The sequence below is a fragment of the Dermacentor albipictus genome, chromosome 1 (genome assembly GCF_038994185.2).
Source record: "Dermacentor albipictus isolate Rhodes 1998 colony chromosome 1, USDA_Dalb.pri_finalv2, whole genome shotgun sequence".
Classification (NCBI taxonomy): domain Eukaryota; kingdom Metazoa; phylum Arthropoda; class Arachnida; order Ixodida; family Ixodidae; genus Dermacentor; species Dermacentor albipictus.
The window spans coordinates 90,697,386-90,719,762 of NC_091821.1; the positions used below are offsets into that span (position 1 = coordinate 90,697,386).

The window sequence follows — 22,377 nt, forward strand, 5'->3', positions numbered from 1 at the left end:
CAATGTACAATAAAAAAATGAGGCATCCCTTTCTTATCATTGCATCATTTCTGTGGGTTCAACTTTGTCTTTAAGAAAAACTAAACTATGAACTAAACAAAACAGTGAACTAGTACATGTGACCTCCAATCACAGAGGCACCCAATCAAGAACAACTTGGCTTCCACTGTGCTGCCTATACGGCGTGCCCTCAGGATGTTGCCATGCACTGTTTCTCGTACTCGTAGAAAAAAACTCATATTGGTCATTCCAGCTTGCACGGATTTATGCATAATAAGTCACCGTTTTACAAGATGCACTGACAAAATTTTTTAGGGGGAAAATGCAACCTACAATTAAGAAAGTACAACATGTTTATTATTTACATGCTGGGCTTCGACAATTTCCTGACATGCTCAAAATTTAAAATGCCATAGTAGAGTCAATTTCCCTAATGTATGTCATTTGCTGTTTTGATGATTTATTATGATAGAATGCATCTGTCTAATAAATTTAGCAAAAAGTGCTGGACACTTAGTGCTGCTATACTATACATATGCTGTCACATACATTTCTATATCTAATTACTTTCATTTGATTTGGATGTCTCTAATGAATCTTGTTTCTATTGCTGGCTCTGGAGTTACTATGCTTCAAGGTACGGAAGGGGGCGGCAATAAAGTTTCGTGCCTTATATGTTGCTTCCTTTCTGCACAACATCCGAGCTGGGCACGGCGAAGCTCACTGCTGCGCGCTCTCATTGATGAAAAGTCAGCTGAAGGTAATTATGGCACAATGGGGAGAGGGGGAGTTTAGCTAATAAATCTAGTTGTGCAGGTTAGGTGCTGCCTCTGTCATAAGCTACTAGCTGAGCTAAATTGTCTTCGAATAAAATCATGCTCCGCATTTCAGTGAATGCTGCCTTGCTGCAATCCAATAACAACTATTTCATATAAACGAAAAAAAGAAAACATGTATTGCCTAGCGGCTTGATGTTTCTATGTGCATGCCACTTCTTAAAGTGCTTGTCATGTTACTGCATAGTTAATCTTTTGTTAGTAAATCGAAACGGAGCCAAAAAATTTGATGATTGTGATACTCCCTAATGCGAAACTTGAGCGCAGGTTTATACGCGTTTTCCTTTTGCGATATATTGGCTGGTGCGGACAGTCTGTCTCATGCAGCACGTTGTAAACGGAGCAATTTGTGGCACGATTGTCTCGCTAATCGGGAGATTGCAAGAGGCTGCACATGGGTGACGCGTGGGCGCCATTCACAGCAGCTGCTGCAGCTAGACCTCCGCTCATGCAGCTCTTTGTTTTCATACAGACAATACACGCTACTCTGGTGCCATCTTGTATCCATTGTCGCCGCAAAGTCCATCCTGCAATGCACTACGCTTTTCTTCTCGCGCTTTCACAATACCCTCCTCCTCCGCCTTCCCCCTTGCGCCCTCTTTGCTATTGCCATCTTTTATCTGCCGCTGCACTCCGCATTGGCTTTCATGCTTCGTTGTGTTCGTTCGCTCGGTAAGGGACAGTGCCGATGCTCGCTGCAGGAATGGTTACCTGAGAGTTGTGCTCTAAAATAAAACAGTTCACAGAGGCGTGGTCACCCCTGACTGCAGCATGTAACAGCAAACCACTAATGACAGTGCCCAAAAGACTATTAGTTTAATATCTTGCTGAGCTATCTCTGCACATAATTATTTAGTTATTGAAAGCAAAAGATTATGAATAACCCCTTCAGTCACGGCGTACACGTTTGTGGATGCGACTTATTTTTGCCATTACTGTGCTGCGGTTGCAAGGAATAGACGACGAACATTAAGCATTGAGTAAATTGAACATTCTGCTTTCCTAATGTACACCCACTTCACTTCTGAGAGAAATTTATCACTTTAGACGACTGCTTTGGTGAAGGCACTACCGTTTTTGATGGGACATCTGAAGTGGGACGTTTCGGTAGTAATTTTGAAAGATGTTTTTCCCTTATTGCAATGCTTCTGCCAAATAATTAACCTGTGCGTGTAATTCGAGCGGGTGATTCAACATTTTTAATGAAGAGATGTAGCATTACTGACTCTACAATAAAGGAATATATAATTACCATGTAATTATGGTAGCTCTCTATAAAATGCACAATCACTCTCATCCCACCTTGACTTGCTTTCTATGGAGCCTCCAGCACCTTGGCATAAAATTATGTAAATTTTACTCATTTATCAGCAGTCAAACATAATTCGTGACTGAAGGGAATAATTTTATTCTTGGTCTCGCCTTCTATGTGTGACTTTTTGCACACTTTGCCATATGGTGCACTCATACATATGGCACCTGTACTCTAAGAACGCGTGGGTAAGTTCATGCATGCTGCCCTTTGGGACCTGGTCCTTGCACTATCTTGCTGCGCTAGCACTAACACAATGTGTAAAATAGTGTGATTAAAATGTCGTGACACAACATCAAAAGGGAAAAAAGCTGCGAAGTGGCTTGTGTATCACGTGAAAGCGAAAAATTATAGCATGTAGCAGACTCACTGCTTCTCGTATGCTACCAGAGTCAGGCAGCCCATTGGTTTGGCACAGCGTTGCTGTGCCAAACCGTCATGCTGCAGCTGCTCACCACAAACACCTCTCATGTAGGCCGCTACTTTGACCACTTTCCCAATATTTCTAGTATACTCCACTTGTGCTCAGCAGCAAAATAGTGTAGGCACTGAGCCAACACAGCACACGAAGAATTTTATAGAAGTAAGCCAGATATAGCTGACGGCTGTCACAGTAGGGATTCCGAAGCCAAATTCACAAAGCTTTTCACTCGGAAATGCATTGGCCAGCCTCCTTTGCTAATATATCTGGCATAGTGATTGGCTGCCTTCTGCACTTGCAATTTTAGCATAGGAACTTTCTTGTGAATATGGGCCCCAATTTGTACTAGCTACGCAATCAGGTTCATAACAGTATGTTTGCATAACAGGAAGGAAGAATGGTTGTCGTTATAAAGAGTGCTAGATTAAGGAGTGTTGCCGAAGCCAACCTTTTGATGATGTTACTTGTCTTCTTCAGGGTAGCGACTGCTGATGAAGACAAGTCCCCTTGTCAAAACTTTGGCTTAAAGCAACAGTCTTTGTTGTATCACTTTTACTCACTTCAAGCCTCCATCTTCCTGTGAACTTTGCTCTTGTTTTGAATTGCCATTATAAAGCACTTATTAGGCGGTAACTACAAACAGCCGTCATGTCAGTGGACAATGCTATATCACTGGACAAGACTGCTGTTTCAGCTTAGGGAAGTAAGCCGGCAGGCCTTCAGAAGTCTTCATAATGACAACTACTTTGAGCTTAGGCCATTCACGTAGCAGAGACACATTTCCATTCACTGTGCATGCATCTACACAAAAAAACGTCTGTGGCATAAAGAATTCTTCACACATGCAAACATGTTTTGCCGAAAGTCTCTCACCGCTTAATGGCTCACTTCCACTTTTCTCGTAGGTCCACATCAGTGGGGAAACAAACAATTATACATTGCCATGTTGCCCTTATAACGTACAACACTAGGCATTGTCATTACCTTGAAGCATCACCGTCACCACACAGGAAGAGTTGTACACAAACAGAGCGGTAAATTGCTTGTTGCACAGACAATGTTCACACATCGCTAATGGCAGTCTGCCCTTGCGCTGTAGTTTGCATACACACAGAATCCCTATGGCATCCGTCCAATGCCTACTTCACTGCCTTTCTATCTGCACTAGCACTGCAGCATGTCTACTAGGTGCTATATGAAATGCTCCTCTAGCACTATGCAGAAGTTTAGTGACCTGAAGAAAGGTACTAAAGGACCCTAGCATTGCCCTGTGAGCTGCTGCATCGGCTGCTGGCCTCCTAGTTGGCTCAGATGGTAGAGCAGCCACCCCGAAAAGCCGTTGGTCCCGGGTTCAATCCCTGGACCAGGATAATTTTTTCAAATATGAAGCTTGCCTTGTGAGAAAGCCATATGGGTTTCCTTTGTAGCTTCATGCTGCAGTCAGGTGGATGATAATTTTACCTTTCATGAACCTTCTCCACCATTGCATGATTCTGCAGACCTGGTTTGCCATCAACTTACCCTGTGGTAACTATCATTCCCATGTGGGCAGTGTTGGCTATGAGTACAAACAGCTGCATAAGAGAACTAAATTGAATTCTGGGGCATTACGTGCTAAAATCACAATCTGGTTATGAGGCATGCCGTAGAGGGGCACCCTGGATTAACCTTGACTGGCTGGAGTTCTTTAATCTGCACCTAAATCTGAGTAGGTGATGGAAGCAGCACAGCTACCTGTACATCTTATTGCAAAAAGCAAAGGCCAGTCAGTTGCCAGCAATGGATAGCTGGTGTTTACTTTTTGTGATAGTATATGCAGTGCTCACCAATGCAAACATTGCAAAAGCACAGGGCTGCTGGCACCTTTTACACCACCGGTGGGCGCTGAGGACACCAAGCTGTTGCATAATGGTATACAATAAAAGCAAGAGCCTTTTTGACCCATTGTGACTGCATTTAACCCCCCAACGATCTGATCACCCAGCATGCCAACCACCATGCAATCTGAACCACTGAGCACTGTATATATATGTATAGTAGGTGAAAAATAAAATGCAGTTGCTGCAATTTGTGGTAACTCATAAAGCTTGCGTAATTAGTGTCACTCTATGGGCAGTCCAGGCCACGGCGGCCACATTTTGGTGGGGGCGAAATGCGAAAACAGCCGTGTACTTAGATTTAGGTGCACGTTAAAGAACCCCGGGTGGTCAAAACTTCCGGAGTCCTCCACTATGCCGTGCCTCATAATCAGAAAGTGGTTTTAGCACGTAAAACCCCAAAATTTAATTTTTAATTTTTTTGGGCAGTCCAAAGGTTGCACGGACAGTGCAATTGGTCACTTCCAGTTTTAATTATGCTTGTTTTCTGCTGGACTGCACATCCTTGGCAAGGATTGACTAGTGGACTATTTGGTTTACGATTACAGTAAAAATCAGCACCACAAGAAGGCATGATACGTGAAAAGGAGCACTCAGACACTACTCGTGTCTGTTGTGTTCACAGGCACTGTGTTGTGTTGTCTGTGTGCTCCTTTTCTTGCGTCATTTTGTCCTGTAGCACTGCTTTTTCCTTCACTTTCTTCGAGCGTGGACTGAAGTCCCAAAAACTAATGTTCTTGAGCAAACAGGCTGATTATTACTAGTAATTTCCTCACTTCTTTTTGTAGTTTAATTATAATTTATTATTCGTCATACTTACCATACCTGGTAAGCCTCTGCCAGTGTGGCATGTTCCACACACCTGTTAAGAGGAAGCTTTAGCTCGGGCCCAACTCCGACGCAGCCTATTCAAATACACGTAAAATGCAAAAGCGTTTTTCTGAGATAACCTTTGGACCGATCTTAATGAAATTTGTTGCATTTGAGGGAGAAAGTTAAATTCTGACTGTTGGAAGTGGAATTTCGATTTAGGGCTTGAATTTTGTTAAGATTTTCAAATATTCGACCGCTTGAAAAAAATAAAAGCACGAAGTTTACAAATTCATAGCTTAGCATCAAGAACAGATGTCGCGGTTGTGTAAATGGCATCCATTAGATCATTCAAAGCGGACAGATTTGATATGTCATTTTAAATCTTACGTGAATTTGTTACGTTGGTTACAAGGGTTTTGCAAAAGCTGTATTTTCATATTACTAAAGTTTTTTATATTCATATATAACATATCAATTTTGTCCGCTTTAGATGTGCTATTCGATGCAATTCACAGAATTGTATTATCATTTTTTGTTGTTGAGTTAGAGTTGTAAACTTGATAGTTTTGTTTTTTGAACATTTGCGATTTTGGCCAATCTTTAATAAAAAATTTACGACCTAACTCAAAAATTCGAAACCAACAGTCACTAGATTTTAAGTTTTTCTTTTAAATGCAACAAACCACGTCATATTCGGTGCAGTGGTTGCTGAGAAAAACGAATTCTCCTTTTACATGTATTTAGATAGGAGCACCCGAGCTAAAGCTTTCTCTTAACTGTGAAAATGGTGCACATCAGGGTACACAACCTGCCGTGGTAGCCCATTCGTTATTACGTTACGCTGCTGAGCTCAAGATAATGGGTTTAATCCTGACCACGGTGGTAGCATTCTGATGAAAGCAGAATGAAAAAACACATACCGTGCATTGGGTACATGATAAAGAACCCCAGTTGGTCAAAATTAATCTGGAGCACCCCCATTACATCGTGACTCATAATCAAATTGTAGTTTCAGCAACGTAAAACCTCAGCATTTAATTTTAGTGGATTTGCCTAGAACGTGCAGTGACCAAGACTTTGCATTAATTTGATTGTGCTCATTAGCCACTGCAGCTACAAAGCTTCCCCGCAGGGGCGTCTGCGTCAGCAGGCGTTTGGTGTGTTGCGACACCACGGACCCGAGCACACGAGGGTTGGACCCTCCCGCGTGTAGCCGTGCGTGGCTTAGCCGTGTCTGAGGAAAAGGGGATCCTGGGGGTTGAGCCGATGCTGGGCGTTTGGACCTTTAAGGCGCCCCGGCGGAGGCAACACACCTCTTTGGCCTCGGCTTCACATAGACGGCACCTCCAGACTGACCCACCTGGAGGAAACCAGCAGTCGCCTTTTCCTGTCTCTCTCTACCCTCATCTTCGTCTTTCTCTTCCCTTTTGATCTTTCCTGTCTTCTCATCTTTTCCATTCACTTCGACTTTTCCTGGCGGCAAGGGTCAACCTGGTGTGGCTGTGCTACCTTGGGTATACCATATTGGGTTATAGTAACGGCATACTGCTGGCGCTGTGCAGACTTGTTTACATGTTCTGCCACGTTCCCTTGTTGGGCTCCGTGGTGGATGGCAGACGCCGTTGCCGAACAACTTACTTTTTCCCATGGGATCCTCGAACCCGTTTTCACCCGATCGTGCCTCGAAAAGGGTACGCACCGACGCAACCTCGCTATTCATTCCCCAAAACAAAGAAACTTTCCCAAAATTCCACGTACTTCACTGTGAACAGTTATCTACTAAAGCTAGAGTAATCTCACCATTTCTTGTCGCCAAGTGCCTAAAAGAGACCATTGGAGCTGGTTACAAAGTAACAAAGATGGCAAGTGGGGATTTGCTCCTCGAACTAAAGGACAAGGAACAACACAACAGACTTGCACACCTCGTAGCCTTTGGCAACATCCCTGTTTTTGTCAGCGCGCATCAAACTATGAACACAGTCAAAGGCGTAGTTTCAGATGAAGACCTAATGACACTGAATGAAGAAGAACTCCTAGATGGATGGAAGGACCAAGACGTAATTCATGTGCAGCGCATCAAAATCAGACGGAATGACAATGAAAACCCTACAAAGCATTTAATACTCACTTTCAGCTCAACTACTCTACCCGAGACTCTTGAAACTGGCTATGTAAAACTACATGTTCGACCCTACATTCCTAACCCACGACGTTGCTTCAAATGTCAGAGATTTGGTCACGCATCCCAGAGCTGCCGAGGACAGCTTATGTGCGCAAAGTGCGGCGCAACCGGTCACTCTGCTGACGACTGCAATAATGAGGTACATTGTGCGAACTGCGACGGCAGTCACCCTACGTACTCCAGAGCTTGTCCAGCCTGGAAGAAAGAAAAAGAAATAATTACAATAAAATATAAGGAGAACATAACATTCCGTGAAGCAAGACAAAGGGTCTCTGGGTTATTTTCCCTGAAAACATCTTTCGCTGAAGTGGTGCAACGGGGGGCGGCACCACAACGGCCTCTAGCGGCAGCCCGGACCACGCCTAGCGTGCCGAGGCTAACACCACCCGCCCCTACGGTGGGAGCAGCTAACGCTGCCCTGCCATCTCTCAAAGTGTCCACACCAGTGGCCTCTTCAAGCTTCGGCAGCAGCCAGGGCACCGCAGAGGCCACAGGGGTCCTGTCGACCTCCGGCCCCGTGGGGACGAAGACTCCGTCGCTTGAGACGAAGTCTACGCGACGCACACATCGCTCTCTGGAGCGGGTGTCCCGTGCCTCACAAGAGGCTATGGACACCAGTCCAAGCCAAACGGCGCAAGTAGCACCGAAGGAGCGGCGAGGTTCTCTTGACCACTCCAAAAAGGACAAAACACCAATTACAGGGCCTAACAAAGGCCCTGTAAAGTAATGTCATTCTCCTCTCTCTTGAGACACACAGTACTTTTTTTTCAACATGGATGACATCATACAATGGAATATCAGAGGATTATTAAGAAACCTACAAGACATCCAAGAAATTCTCTGTAAGTTTAAACCTAAAGTGCTGTGTGTGCTAGAAACCCACCTAACTTCCAAACACACTAACTTCCTCCGACAATACATGACTTTCCGGAAAGACCGCGAGGATGCTGTCGCATCATCTGGCGGTGTAGCTATCATTGCTGATAGAAGTGTAGCGTGTCAGCATTTGAGGCTCCAAACGGCCCTTGAGGCCGTGGCAGTTCGAGCCGTACTTTTAAATAAACTCATTACTATCTGCTCTTTGTACATACCACCACATTATCAGCTTCACAGGCGCGACTTAGAATCATTAATAGATGAGCTCCCAGAGCCCTATATGATTCTCGGTGATTTTAATGCACACAGTAGTTTGTGGGGCAATTCGCGCTGTGATGCGCGAGGTCGCGTCATCGAACAGGTGCTTTTTTCCTCCGGAACATTTCTCTTGAACACGAAGGAGCCCACATATTTTAACCTAGCCAACAAGTCATACTCTGCCATAGATCTTAGCATTTTATCGCCCACGCTTTTACCATATTTTAAATGGAATGTGCTTAACAACCCATATGGAAGTGACCACTTCCCTATAATCCTAACTACGCCGAAACAAGATCAACTTCCCCCGCAGGTCCCTCGGTGGAAGATTGACACAGCCGATTGGGAACGGTACAGATCTCTTACACACATGACTTGGACTGAGATGTCTGGTATAACTATATATGATGCTGTTGCATATTTCACAGCTTTTATACTGGATGCCGCCTGTAAATGTATTACTCAAGTGAGCGGCATGGGTTCCAAGCGGCGTGTTCCCTGGTGGAATGATGCATGTAGGCAAGCACGGAGGAAGCAGAACAAAGCGTGGGCGCTGCTTCGCGATTCGCCAACAGCAGAAAACTTGGAAAACTTTAAGCATGTCAAATCCCAGGCAAGGAGAACGCGCCGGTAAGCAAGACGAGAGAGCTGGGCAAAGTTTATATCAAGCATCAACTCGTATACAGATGAGAGAAAAGTCTGGAATAAAGTGAAGAAAGTTAATGGGCAGCAAACGTATTCCTTACCTCTAGTAAATAGCCACAGAGAAAGCCTTGAAGACCAAGCCAACTCTCTCGGTGCACATTTTGAATACATATTGAGCTCTTCACACTACTCCGAAACCTTCCTAACGTACAAAACACAAATAGAACAGCAAAAATTAGAAAGAAAGTCTGCTAAAAGTGCGGCGTACAACGATCCATTCTGTATAGTAGAACTGCAGGCAGCACTAAACTGTTGTAATACATCCGCCCCAGGTTCAGACCACGTAATATATGAGATGTTAAAACAACTACCACCCGAAACACAGAAAACCCTCCTCTACCTATACAGCGTTATATGGTCTTCCGGCGAGATCCCCTCCGTTTGGAAGGAGGCTATTGTAGTTCCAATTCTGAAACATGGGAAGGATCCTTCCTCTGTATCAAGTTACCGACCTATAGCGCTAACAAGTTGCCTCTGCAAAGTATTCGAAAAAATGATTAACTGTCGCCTACTACATATCCTCGAATCAAATAAATTCCTCGACCATTACCAGTGCGGGTTTCGCGAGGGTCGATCCACCAGTGACCATCTCATACGTATCGAGGCACGTATTCGTGAAGCTTTTGTTCATAAGCAGTTTTTTTTATCAGTATTCTTAGATATGGAGAAAGCTTATGATACTGCGTGGCGGTTTGGGATATTGAGAGACCTCTCACAGTTAGGTATACATGGCAATATGTTTAGTGTTATTGAAAGCTATCTGTCTAATCGCACATTCCGTGTTCGAGTGGGCAATGTCTTGTCAGGGAAATTTATACAGGAAACAGGAGTGCCGCAGGGCGGTGTGCTCAGCTGCACGCTCTTTATAGTAAAAATTAATTCTCTTCGTCTACACATACCACGTAACATCTTCTATTCAACATATGTTGACGATGTGCAGATAGGATTCCAATCAAGTTCTCTTGCAATCTGTAAGCGACAGGTCCAGCTTGGCCTTAACAAGGTCTCTAAATGGGCTGACGAGAACGGGTTCAGTCTGAACCCACAAAAAAGCACATGTGTCGTTTTCTCGAGAAAAAGAGGCCTGCACGCTGATCCTGAAATTCTTTGCATGGTGAGCGTCTGCCTGTAAACAAGGAACATAAATTTTTAGGCATAATTTTAGACGCGAAATTAACCTTTGTACCGCACATAAAGTATCTTAAAATCAAATGTATGAAAACAATGAATATCTTAAAGGTGCTCTCACGCACAACCTGGGGCAGTGATAGAAAATGTCTCATGAATTTGTATAAAAGCCTCATACGCACACGACTAGACTATGGAGCCATAGTCTACCAGTTGGCTACTCCAACTGCTCTAAAGATGCTAGACCCTGTCCACCACTTAGGAATTCGCCTGTCCACAGGTGCCTTTAGAACAAGCCCAGTGGAAAGTCTGTACGTTGAATCGGATGAATGGTCACTTCAACTGCAGAGAACATACTCGTCTTTCATGTATTTTCTTAGAGTAAACGGAAACAGTCAGCACCCCGCGTATTACACTATAAACGATTTGTCCAATTGTCAACTTTTTCGCAACCGGCCAACAGTGGCAAAGCCTTTCTCACTGCGTGTCAGAGACATAGCTGAAGAAACAAGTTTTCCCCTGCTTGAATACCATCTTATGTCCCCTGCTATACGGCCCCCACCGTGGCAGTGGCAACCAATAGAGTGTGATATATCCTTCATAACTGTTACAAAACGCGCTCCTCTCGCGCATATACGAATGTACTTCCTGGAATTACAACACAAATACTCATGTCCTGAATTCTTTACAGACGCATCAAAGTGTAATTCTGGCGTATCTTACGCAGCAGTCGGTCCATCCTTTTCGGATACCGGTGTTCTGCACACGAGCACAAGTATCTTTACAGCAGAGGCCTACGCCATATTGGCTGCCGTTAAACACATTAAAGAATTGAATATCCCAAAGGCAGTTATATACACAGACTCTTTGAGCGTCGTAAACGCATTGAAAACTGTGAAGAAATATCAAAATCCTATAATTGTATCTCTCTATTCAGCATTATGCACCGCCTATGCGTCCAGGCAGCATATCGTAGTATGCTGGGTGCCGGGGCACCGCGAGATTGAAGGAAACGTGTTGGCTGACCAGCTAGCCACATCCGTGCACGCGAACGCTGCAGACATTTCCACGACTGTCCCTGTAATGGACCTTAAGCCCTCCATAAGGAAAACGCTTAGGGCTTTCTGGCAGCGGTTATGGGATAAAGAGACAGAAAATAAACTGCATGTTATCAAGCCATATCTTGGCAACTGGCCGCCGGTATCAAAGAACCGCCACACGGAAGTAATACTTTGCAGACTTAAAATAGGACACACATACAGTACACATGCATACCTCTTGTCAGGTGGTGATCCACCCATGTGTGATAAGTGTAGTGAGCCACTTACCGTGCTTCACATCCTGATGCAATGCAGAGAATTAGATGCAAATAGGAAAAAGCATTTTCCATTACCTCACCGGCAACAAATTCCACTTCATCCCCAAATGATTATAGGTATGGAACCTCTCTTTAAACATCAATCACTGTTTCAATTTTTAAAAGCTGTACATAGCTTTCATACTATAGCCCCAGGAAATCCGTAGCACAGCCTCTTAACAGAGGTTTCTGCTGCGGTAGCTGCATTGAAAGAAAGCATCTGCCTCCCAGCCTTTGGGCTCAAAGGCTTTAAGGAGGCATATGTGCTATTTCCATATTCATGCATTTTAGCCCCATTATCACTTGTCACTCGTCCTATACCCAGAGACCACTCCACGTATCACTGTCATAATTTTATACCTATATATCGTTTTATGCTTCTACAATAGCGACTAATTTTAGGCCACTTTACAGCCATGTTACACCTCATCATCGTAACTCACCAATCAGCGCTTAACACATCATTATCAGTCATGGCGCTCTTTGGCCACACCTGGCCCTTGCGCCACTAAACAACACACATCCATCCAGCTACAAAGCTTGCTGAATCATTCTTCTCAAGTTCCACAGCAAGACAAAGGCTTTTACCAGTGCTTTTGATTACCCTCGGTCTTGTCTTAGTCATATCTACCCGATATCTATAAATTTATTCATTTTATTACTTTATTGGATTATCTGCTGCATCTAATCAAGCTTGTTCCCATTTTGAGCTTCTTTCAAAAATAGTTTTCTGTTACCAACATAATTTTAACAGCCGTGCTTTGCTGGCACGTCCCCGTTTATCATATTTGCTGATGGCCTGAAATATGACAGAGCGTGGTAAATGTCCCCGATAATTGTGTTATTGGCAGAAAGAAGTGAGTCATGACTATTTTGCTTGTGGGTCTGTGTTTGGAGCAATTCACAAGTTTTATACTATGTACACCTGTTTATGTGTGTGCTCAACTACTTAAATTTCCATTAAATTCAGTCCATAGTTTGCTGAACAGTTTTCTCTCACGGGGCAAATGTCTGGTCACTGTTGCAATTCGGATGGTGTCACATTTTCATGCAGATTATGCAAGTGTGCCTTGTACAGTTAGAAGATGGAAAGGCGAAATATTGGCATGAAGACCTCAAGCGAAGCATCGTTGTGGACTTCATGAATGCAGACCCAGACCTTGCCAAGGCTTTGACCAATGTCAAGGGAATGTGGTCAAGCATCTTGGGCTTCTTCGTTTGGTTATTTTGGATGTTAGGTATTAATGTGTAGAACTTATTAATTATACCTACAGGATGTGCTGTCATGGTGTTTCAATATATAGTCATCACAAAAAGATATGCTATTACAGTGCACTGTACAATATTTAGTGCCGAAGTTGTGCTGTACTAAATACAAGTGAAAATTTTGGATGGCTCAGAATTGCAGGAGCACAGCTTGGGCTTTGTTTTTATATTATACAGAGAACTTATTATGGGACACAGATGAAAGCCCTTTAGGTGCCTATCAAATTGTTGCTTCCAGCAACATATCTGTACAATATGTAATCATTCGTTTCATGCAAAGCTTGAATAAACCTCCCCTTTACTTATAGGTGTTAGTTTCCTATTCCTGTCACGGTTCAAAGCACCTGTGAAATTTGTGCAACTGTATGTACTTCATTATGGTATCAAATGTTCACCTTCCAATAGTTTGGATACACACTGGAGGCGGTTCTCCCAAATGTCATATAAAATAATGTCTGAAGACATTTTTCAATGATCGGCATAGCTGTAGTGCAAATAATGCACCCACTTGACCCTGCTGAAACCACGGTAGTATTCACAGCAGAGGAGCTTTCTTCAGCTGCTGTTGGGCTAACCAGTTCAGTGGCCTAGTGTACCACTTCTGCTGTTTTTAGGATGTGTTGTAACCTATACAAGTGTGGTACGCAGAAAAATTACTTACCTGCTTATATGTTCAAAAGTTTCTGCCTTGCAAAGCAACTTTGTGGTTGATTACTAGCTAATTAAATACCAAAATGGAAAGCTGAGTACTGGTGCTTCTTATAATTAAACACATACAGCACATTTGTTCCCATTGACATGGTAGTGACAGTTGCTTATGTACAGGGTGTCTACCAACCAGGAAAACCGGGAATTCTCAGGGATATTGAATTGTCTGGAAAAACTCGGGGAAAACTCGGGTAATTTGTGCTTCAATCGGAAAATTAGCTGTCATTTTATTGAAAGGGAACGAAAGTCTCTCTACTGCTGGCTCGAGTAAAGGAGATGAATCGTAACGGATTGTCTTTGACGCTGTGTCGTTGGCTGGAGGAGTTGCCAGTGTACAGTTAACGACCGCTTTTGCGGACGCCCAATTTTGGGGAAATGTCCGGTAATGGGGACGGCTTCGCGGCACCACCACGTGCCCCATAGAGTCAATGCATAAGAACGTCTGCAATTTAATTCAGACGCTAGAACGCTTCTGTGTCCGATTTTCCTTACTTTTTTCCGCGACCGCCGGTCCGAAATGACAGTAATCAAAGCTAACGCCGCCGTTTTGATTATCTTACCGCCTCAAACAGCGCTCTTGCACGTAGATCCTCTGGCAGCGGTAGCCACCACCGCGGCAACGCGAGGCTTAGCGGCTTCGGCGTTCGCTGTTAAGGTTATTGCCGTTCGGAGCCGTGTTTTTCGTTGAAATAATTCGCCGCTGTCAGTAATGGCACCTACTCCGCCTGTAATCCCCACGATTGACTTCGAAGCTTAAAAAGCATGGCGCGTTGCATAATGCCGGTTTCCGAATGGCAGCTTCGCCTCAGCACAGGAATGCTACGCGGTGAAGCGCACGTGAAGTATTGCTGTGAAGCTTAAAGGGCCCCTGAAACGGTTCGGACAAATTTTGTAGACGCGTAGGGTACAGCTTAAGTAGAACATTCGCACCACAATTTAAGTGAAGCGTTACGTATTAATGGAGGTACAAGCGATTAGAAGTTACCCTCCTCCCTAGCCATGCTTTTCCTCCTCAACTCGTTCGCCGAGCGAGCGGGGCTAAGCTCCGCCTTCACTGGTTCAGCGTCACGATGCGACGTCACATCGTCCACTTCCGGTTGTTTTGGAGCCCGCCCGCGCCCGCACGAGACCTCTCCTCTAGCCGCTTGGCCGTCGACCCCAAGCGAGAGCTATCGAAGCAGCGTGCGTTGCGAGCATTCTGTCGTAGCGCCGAACGTATTTTGTATTCCGGTAACCACAGGCAAGCTGGTCAGTGGAGTAGCTAGGTTGTCTGGCACCCGGGGCCCATAGGTATTCTGCCCCCCCCCCCCCCCCCCCCGGGTGTAGCCGGCGGAAAGAGGGGTGTCTTCAGACGTATATGACACCCCCCCCTCACTGGCCCCTGCACCCGGTCATTTAGGCAAATGACTGGAGGCATAAACTCAAGCTGATGAAGGAACGTTAGCGTAGGCGTACGTGAGCGGCCTGATCGGTCTGCACGGTCCATACACTTGTTGGTGCAGCGCTTAACCAGCCAAACAAAGCGCTAATATTGCTCTAACCAAGTGTAAAACATTTTAAACATTTATAAAAACGTGTTCATGATTACACTCCTGCGAAAAATACACACCAGCAGCAAAGAAGGATACATTCATTGCTGCTACTGTGTATGGTTGAGCTTTGTGCCACCAGGTGGCTGCACCATGCTGACCATTCACATGTGCCCTTCTGCTCATCTCATGGCTCATCCCGTTACGGCACAGTTAAGCGGCCAGGCCCTGTCCCCTTTGCGCTTGCGTTTGCCCTAATACCGGACTCGCGAAACGCTATTGCGTTAGTAATCTTCCGGTGTAAAGTGACGGCCACAAACGCGCAAATCCTGGCGCCGATCGGATAGCAGCAGTCCGATGCGCAGCAGCCAGTTCGCTCGTAAGCTGCCTTGCAGAGGGACACGATGTCGGAGCTTGACATATTGCCAGTCGCTGCGCTTGCAGTCCACAAGGCAACAAAGTCGAATCATAGTGCTCGCGAAAAGACTGAGACCGACCCTGACCGCAGAGCTCTCGTCAAAATGGAGTACGTTGTAACACAAGCAGACGACACTTGCTGTGTGCCGGAAGCGCTTAAGTGTACTGAAAAATTATTGTGCATTCTCTTTATGTTACTTTCTTTTCATAAAAACAAGTTAACTAATACTCCAATTATTACGAAGATCATTTGTTTACCATAAAGTTGGAAAAATTCTCGATCACGCGCCCTTGTCAGCTAATCCGATAGCTCGCCCCACTGACGTCGTATGGGTGATTTCGGTCATATGGGTAGGGGTGGCTTAAAATTCCGCCGAGCAGTGTGCTGCGATCGGCAGCGATGTGCATTTTTAAAACGTTATAATAAATTACACGCTTTACGCGGGGCACTTAGATGTGTCAATTAATGATCAGAAGGACCAACTCTAATGACTCAGTACGCTTGTAGAAAATCATCAAAAGCGTTTCAGGGTCCCTTTAACAAGCGTGGGAAGGGGCAATGGTCACGGGACACAGTATTACATAATTATAGACGCGTGCATGTGCCGTCTCCTTTCACAGTACGAGCATCGATATGCCTAGAAAGCGTACTGGCAGGCCTTCAGAGCTTTTTCTTATGTGCCTGTGACAATTTGAGCCTTTAAGGGCAGTAAAAGACGCGTTCATTTTTCGGACTGCCCGAATTGATTTTTCGGACATTTTCGTCGCCCCTAGGGAGGCCAAAAAATCGGACGTTGACTGTACAACTGACCAAGAGGATGCTTCAAATGGTCCGTGGAGCGAACGCGCGGCGGAACGAGGACAAGATCAGAAATGGCCATCACATTAAGGAATGATCGGGGAAGGAACTGTGCCGCCTCTTCTTAGAAGGAGCTTGAGCTCAAAAAGCAGTGTTTGCTGACGCAAAGATGCAGGTGACCCTCATACAAACCAAAATAAACTTGAAAGCAGTGAAGCACAAAACGGATGCATTGTGCGTAAGCTGAGAGTATGTGAGGACAGTTGAGGTTGACTTTCCAGCTGCTGAGAAAATCTCACTTATGATAAAGTTCGGGCCTAATACTAATGATCTTGCTATCACTTTATAGAAATAGCTCTCTTTCGAAAATATTTGCTGCTGTATGCATGCGCCTCTTTTTATTCGTATTTGAAAATGTTCGACTCGATTTACAATGGGCTTTATCATTTTTCTTGTTCGAAGATATTTTAGTTGCTATGCATTTTACTATCCCCTCCCTTCAGTTTTCTATATTGAATAAAATAAACACTACAACTTACTATTCAAACTGGATTAAGTTGTTTTTTTAATTCTTTTTAAATGCTTACTTGAGCGTGACAGCATCGAGCGACGTGGTGTCAGCCTGTCTTGACATAAAATAAAGTTCTTTGTCGCTCAGGGAAAACCTGAAAAACTAAGGGAATTTGAAAATGTTATCTTTGTAGACACCCTGATGTAGTAATTTGGCTTTATTCTATTTTACATAGCTTTATTCTAGTACCTCCAAGCAAGCTCCTTAATTGTCATTCCCCAAAGAGTGCAAAGAGCAAGGTGCACACGACAGCCAAGAAGATGCACTGCAGAAGGCCGATTTTATCTCTCCACAGACATGAACAAACTTCTCCATACTCCGACGCCAGTGTGAGTAATTTAATAGTTTGGCAGCACACGAGCAACTTAAACACAAGGATATGGATTGCAAAGAAGACTTGGACATGGCAATTCGATAATTACTACACATAGACATGTTCTCCTTGGTGGGCATTTGCCACTGCGGTTTGGGGGGAAAAACACGAGGAAAAACATATTAACCGGGACAACGCTCGATCCGAATAATAAAAAAAATTGACAGGCTCATCTATTCTTGATATCTACGTAACGCGAAGCGTCGCGCGGATCGTTGTGCCCGGCACGAGACGCCGAAGCACGTCGAGCTGGTGTTACTCCGGCGGCCTGAGACGCGTTTTGTTGTTTTCTTGTTGCGTGGTGTTTTAAGAGGGCGATGGAAAACCGAAACGAAATCCAGCTTGTGGTCGACGCTGAATGCCGCTGAAGGGAAAGATGATGCCCACATTGTGCCGCCTGCAGCAGGGAACGGCGGTGTGTTCGGATTATCGCCTACTAAAGGTGTGCAGCGCGCTATCAATGGCACGCACCACGCGCTGTAAAACAGATAAGTGAAGATGGTTATCGCAATAGGGTTGGCGGCGATAGCTATGAATGCGGCTTGCGACGACCCGGGCAATGATTTGCTGGTACCAGAATAAGAAATTGCGCGCCGTGGTTTTCACATATGAGACGGGCAGCTATATACCGTTCTCGACTGCGTGAGCCTGACGCCTTTTCTTGTTTACATGGGATCTAGCAGCCAGAAAATGTATCATACGATCGCAGTTTGACGACGTACTGAATGTTGGTGCCGAAAAATCGAGTTTTCTGGGAACATATGTATGAACTGGATTATAAATTAGCGTAACTCTTTTGGGTCATTTTTTGTGTTCTTGATTGCGAACGTTGGCGCCGGGAAAGCATACGCGACGGGAACGTATCAGCGAGGTTCTACTGCATTTAGAGTGACAGTGGGTGAACCAAAATGAATACGTACACAGCACAGCTAGTGATAAACAAGCTGCATTATGGATGACTGATGGCAAAGCTATAAAGTGCATGCTACCTAGCTACAAGAGCATGAGCTTGTCAAGTAAAAATGTGGTCTTACTCATACTGCAGCAAAACACTGCCTTAGAGCCTGGCAAGACCATGTATGGTGCCCTGAAAAATGCACATCGACCAAAAAGAAGAACTCTAGGAGGGACACTAACAAAGCAACAGTAAGATACATTACTTTGGTGAAGTAGTTAATGTTTGATGTGCAGCATTCTGAAAGTATCCACTAACTGAAAACTTTATAATCATGTATGCATAAGCAGCTCGATCTGAATGGGTTTTTATAGTTTTAGGACATTCGAAAGGCGCCAACAGCAGACAAAAATAAATACAAACGCATGCTGTGTACCTTTGTGTCCCTTTTTGTATAATTGGGATGCTGTAAAACCATGATGAATGTATACGTTCACATTTGTCTCAGCAAAGCACAGAATAAGTTTTAAGCCATGGTCCGAAGATGCCAGTAATGACATGCAGTTACAGCTAACAATATACTGTAATACAGGGGAAAAGATTAGTGCCCACAAAGAAACTAAACATTTAAGAAAAACCAGGCAAAAAGAAAGAGACAGACAGGAAACATACAAGAGGACAGGAAAGGGGCTGTCTTGTATGTTTCCTGTGTGCATCTTTTTGTTTTGCTGGTTTTTCTTAATGCAATGCGCCAACTAGCCCAACAACGTGTTTTACTAGAAAACTCAACATTGTTGACTAACATCTACCTTGGGTCAAGCTACCTTGCAAAGTCTGGGTTCAGCGTATGCCAGGCTCCCAATCGGTGCTACCACAGGCACACCACATGACTACCATGTGACTACATTCCCATCATCAGGAAACTGCCATTTAGTAAGAATATGAACATCAACATTCAACAAGGCAAACAAGCCCATTCTAGTCACCTAGCCATAATCAACTGTGATTTCTACTACGCTGATACCACTCGCACCTTAAAAGAGACCATTATGACAGACCTTAGACAATAAATCAGACAACCTACACCCACAAAATATTGTATTAAGCCTAAAGTGAAGTGTAATAAATAAAAGGTATTTAAATATGTACGCTCACTGTTTGCTTCTATGCCATAAGTGACTATGTGTATGTTTAAGAAGGCTTCCTTCTCCAAGCTGTATGGTGCAGTTCTGGGCCTGCTGGCACCTGACAAAACTACAACCACAAAGTGCTATCCCCCAACAAATGCAGGTAGACTATTACTGATGCCATTTGCCTACACACATGCAACACTGACATCATACCAATAGGCATGGATATTTAGGAGGTGTTACAATGTTTTGTGCAAAATGCACTTCCCGTTCATACTCGCACAACACTTTAGATTAATGTATAAATAGTGCACTTAGCTTATCCTGAAGTGAATCATTGGCAATAAAGCACAACAAAAGAAGGTGCCTCAGCTTGCATCATTTACCACTGAGTGACCCTATTAAGTCATAAAGTCTGTCCTGAAAGGTCAGAGCCAAACATAGAAAGCTGTTGCAGATAGCTCAAAGAAACCTAAAACCAAAAGGCTGCTCATCCAATCTCCACCCCAAACCCGCTCAGTGGGAACATGGCATTAATCAATCTGGTATTCCACAGAGGTCCGTTCTTCGGCCTCTTCTCTTTTAAGTTTATATGAATGACTTGCATTATAATGTTGTTCAGTCATCTATTAGGTTATATGTCAATGACTGTGTAATTTACCGTGTGATTACTTCTGGCTCAGATACTTCCGTACTTCAATCTCACCTTCACATGATTACTAACTGGTGCAATGTCTGGCAAGTGTGTCTCAATCCTAAAAAATGTAAATCAATGAGAATATCTTGCAAAGAATTTCCTAACCCTCCTCTTTATGACATTGGTGGTTCTGTGATAGATGGAGTAACTTCATATAAATATCTAGAAGTACATGTAACCGCTAATCTTTCTTGGCCAACTCACAATAATTATGTAGTCAATAACGCTAATAGAATGATCAGTTACTTATGTCGCAACTTTTCAAGAGCACCATCATCACTAAAGCTAAAAGCTAACACTATAAAACACTTGTACGCTCTAAGTTGGAATATGCATGTGTGGTGTGGGATTCAAGTCACAAGTATCTTATTAATCTAATTGAATCTGTGCAGAACCATAGTGCATGCTTTATTTTATGCAATTATTCTTATCTTGCAAGTGTGTCACCTATGAAAGCATCCTTACACCTTCCTAACCTCTTGTTGTGCAAGAAAAGCTCCCATTTATTATTATTTCATAAAATATTTTGTAATGCAGGACTGAGACATGAACTACTAAGTGAGCCAACATATGTTTCGTGACATACAGACCACAGCAAGAAAGTAGGTGTTCCTTTTTGTAAAACTAAACTAACTTGTTTGCTTGTTCATCCAGAAGACAGCAACCAATTAGAACTACCTGCCCATCTCCATCGCCAAAGCCATTAATATTTCTGCATTTAAACCTGCCATCGATGACTTTTGTATGCTGTAACTACTTCATCATGTAACTATGTACTTTTGATCTTTTGTCAAAACTCTGTTCTGCAACACCTTTAGGTATTGAAGGTACGTAATAAGCAAATTAATTCTGCTCAGACACTTTCACTATACGATGCCTAGCGAAACTAACCTGAGAGCAGACAGAGCAAACTAGCATGCATAGCATGCCAGAGGCACAGCAGTTACCTAATGTATTTCATACTTCTTGAAAATGTCACGGAGGACTTCCCCAACATTCTATCTATTTCCATATCCCACCCTCCCTTCCCTGTTTCTGAAGAAGTCAGACTGCCTCACCCTGTAGTAGTGCACGGCAAGCATATTGATGCAGCTCATGGTAACAAATTAACAAAATGAGCAAAAGACTAGGACACAAAATGTGGCAAGATCGAGCTGTTTTCTGTACCGTCTTTTGCTCACGCTGTTAGTTTGTTATCATAGTTGTCAACTAGCCCAAACCCACACTTTACTTGAGCATAGCGCACATTATGCATATCAAAGGCTTCAGCCTGGAGTGGCCCTTACACACCTGTGCTTGGGAAGAGCGAGAAAATTATAAATGAAAGGTAGGGAGGTTAACCAGGACTGGGCCCTGTTGGCTACCCTACACTGGGGTAGAGGGGAGGGAAAGATTAAGAGAAGAAGAGAAAGTCCACTGTGGATATATCCACCTGTGCTTGGGAATTGGCAAAAGACGACCAAGGAACATGCCCCAAGTGCTCAGCTCTTGTGACAATGTCAGATGCTCAATAGCTGCTCTGGATGTGCCCTGGAATGCAGGCAATCCGACTTAAGAATTTAGGAGAGGCAGGACTGAAGCCAGACCTACCTGAATACTATGACCATTGAGTTATGGACAAGTTTGCAAAGACACTGCTGCAGTTCTTGCACGATGCAGAGTTGGAAGCTATTATTTAACTTTCTTTTATTCTTTTTGCTGCCTTGTGGGAAATCCTCCCCATTAAAAAAAAAAAAATCCTGCCAATCAGACCCAGCACCATAGCCAGGGACTGAGCTGGATGCTCCCTTGCCACCACCATGTTATATTCAAGAGTTGAGGGGGAGTCTTTACAGTCAAACAAAACTTCATTAAGAGCTGCTTCATGATGCTGTGTCCCTCTCTGCAGTTTTCTAATATAAATGCATCTTTCACATACTTGTTCAACATGGCAAATTTAGTGCAGATGATACAAACAGGCCAAATGTGTCGACTATCAACTAACTTTTACTTGGAGTTGTACAGTACACAAGTTTTTGTTTTTCTTTTTTCGCTAAATAAGCCAGATTCACAAACCGAACCTATGTGAGACAGCTGTAATGACAAGAAAAACCAGGCATGGGTCAAATTAGGCAAGCAAACTATGTGCGAGGATCATATTTTGGATCAATAACAAGTCGGATCCTGCTGGTGCATGGATCAAAATGAGCCAAATCCACTCGCCCACTAGGCTAGCACTTTCCAGACA

At 43.9% G+C, this 22,377-nt stretch overlaps 1 protein-coding gene across 4 annotated transcripts in view; it reads left to right on the forward strand.

The window, feature by feature from the left end:
* LOC135920797 (guanylate-binding protein 2-like) overlaps positions 1 to 13,338 on the forward strand; it is a 229,126-nt gene extending 215,788 nt beyond the window's left edge. For all 4 annotated transcript variants that reach the window (XM_065455056.1, XM_065455057.1, XM_065455058.1 and 1 more), the window contains one exon: positions 12,820 to 13,338. In XM_065455056.1, coding sequence (XP_065311128.1) covers positions 12,820 to 13,017 — 198 coding nt within the window. In that variant the 3' untranslated portion in view covers positions 13,018 to 13,338. The remainder of the gene's footprint in view (positions 1 to 12,819) is intronic.
* Positions 13,339 to 22,377: the final 9,039 nt, after the last annotated feature.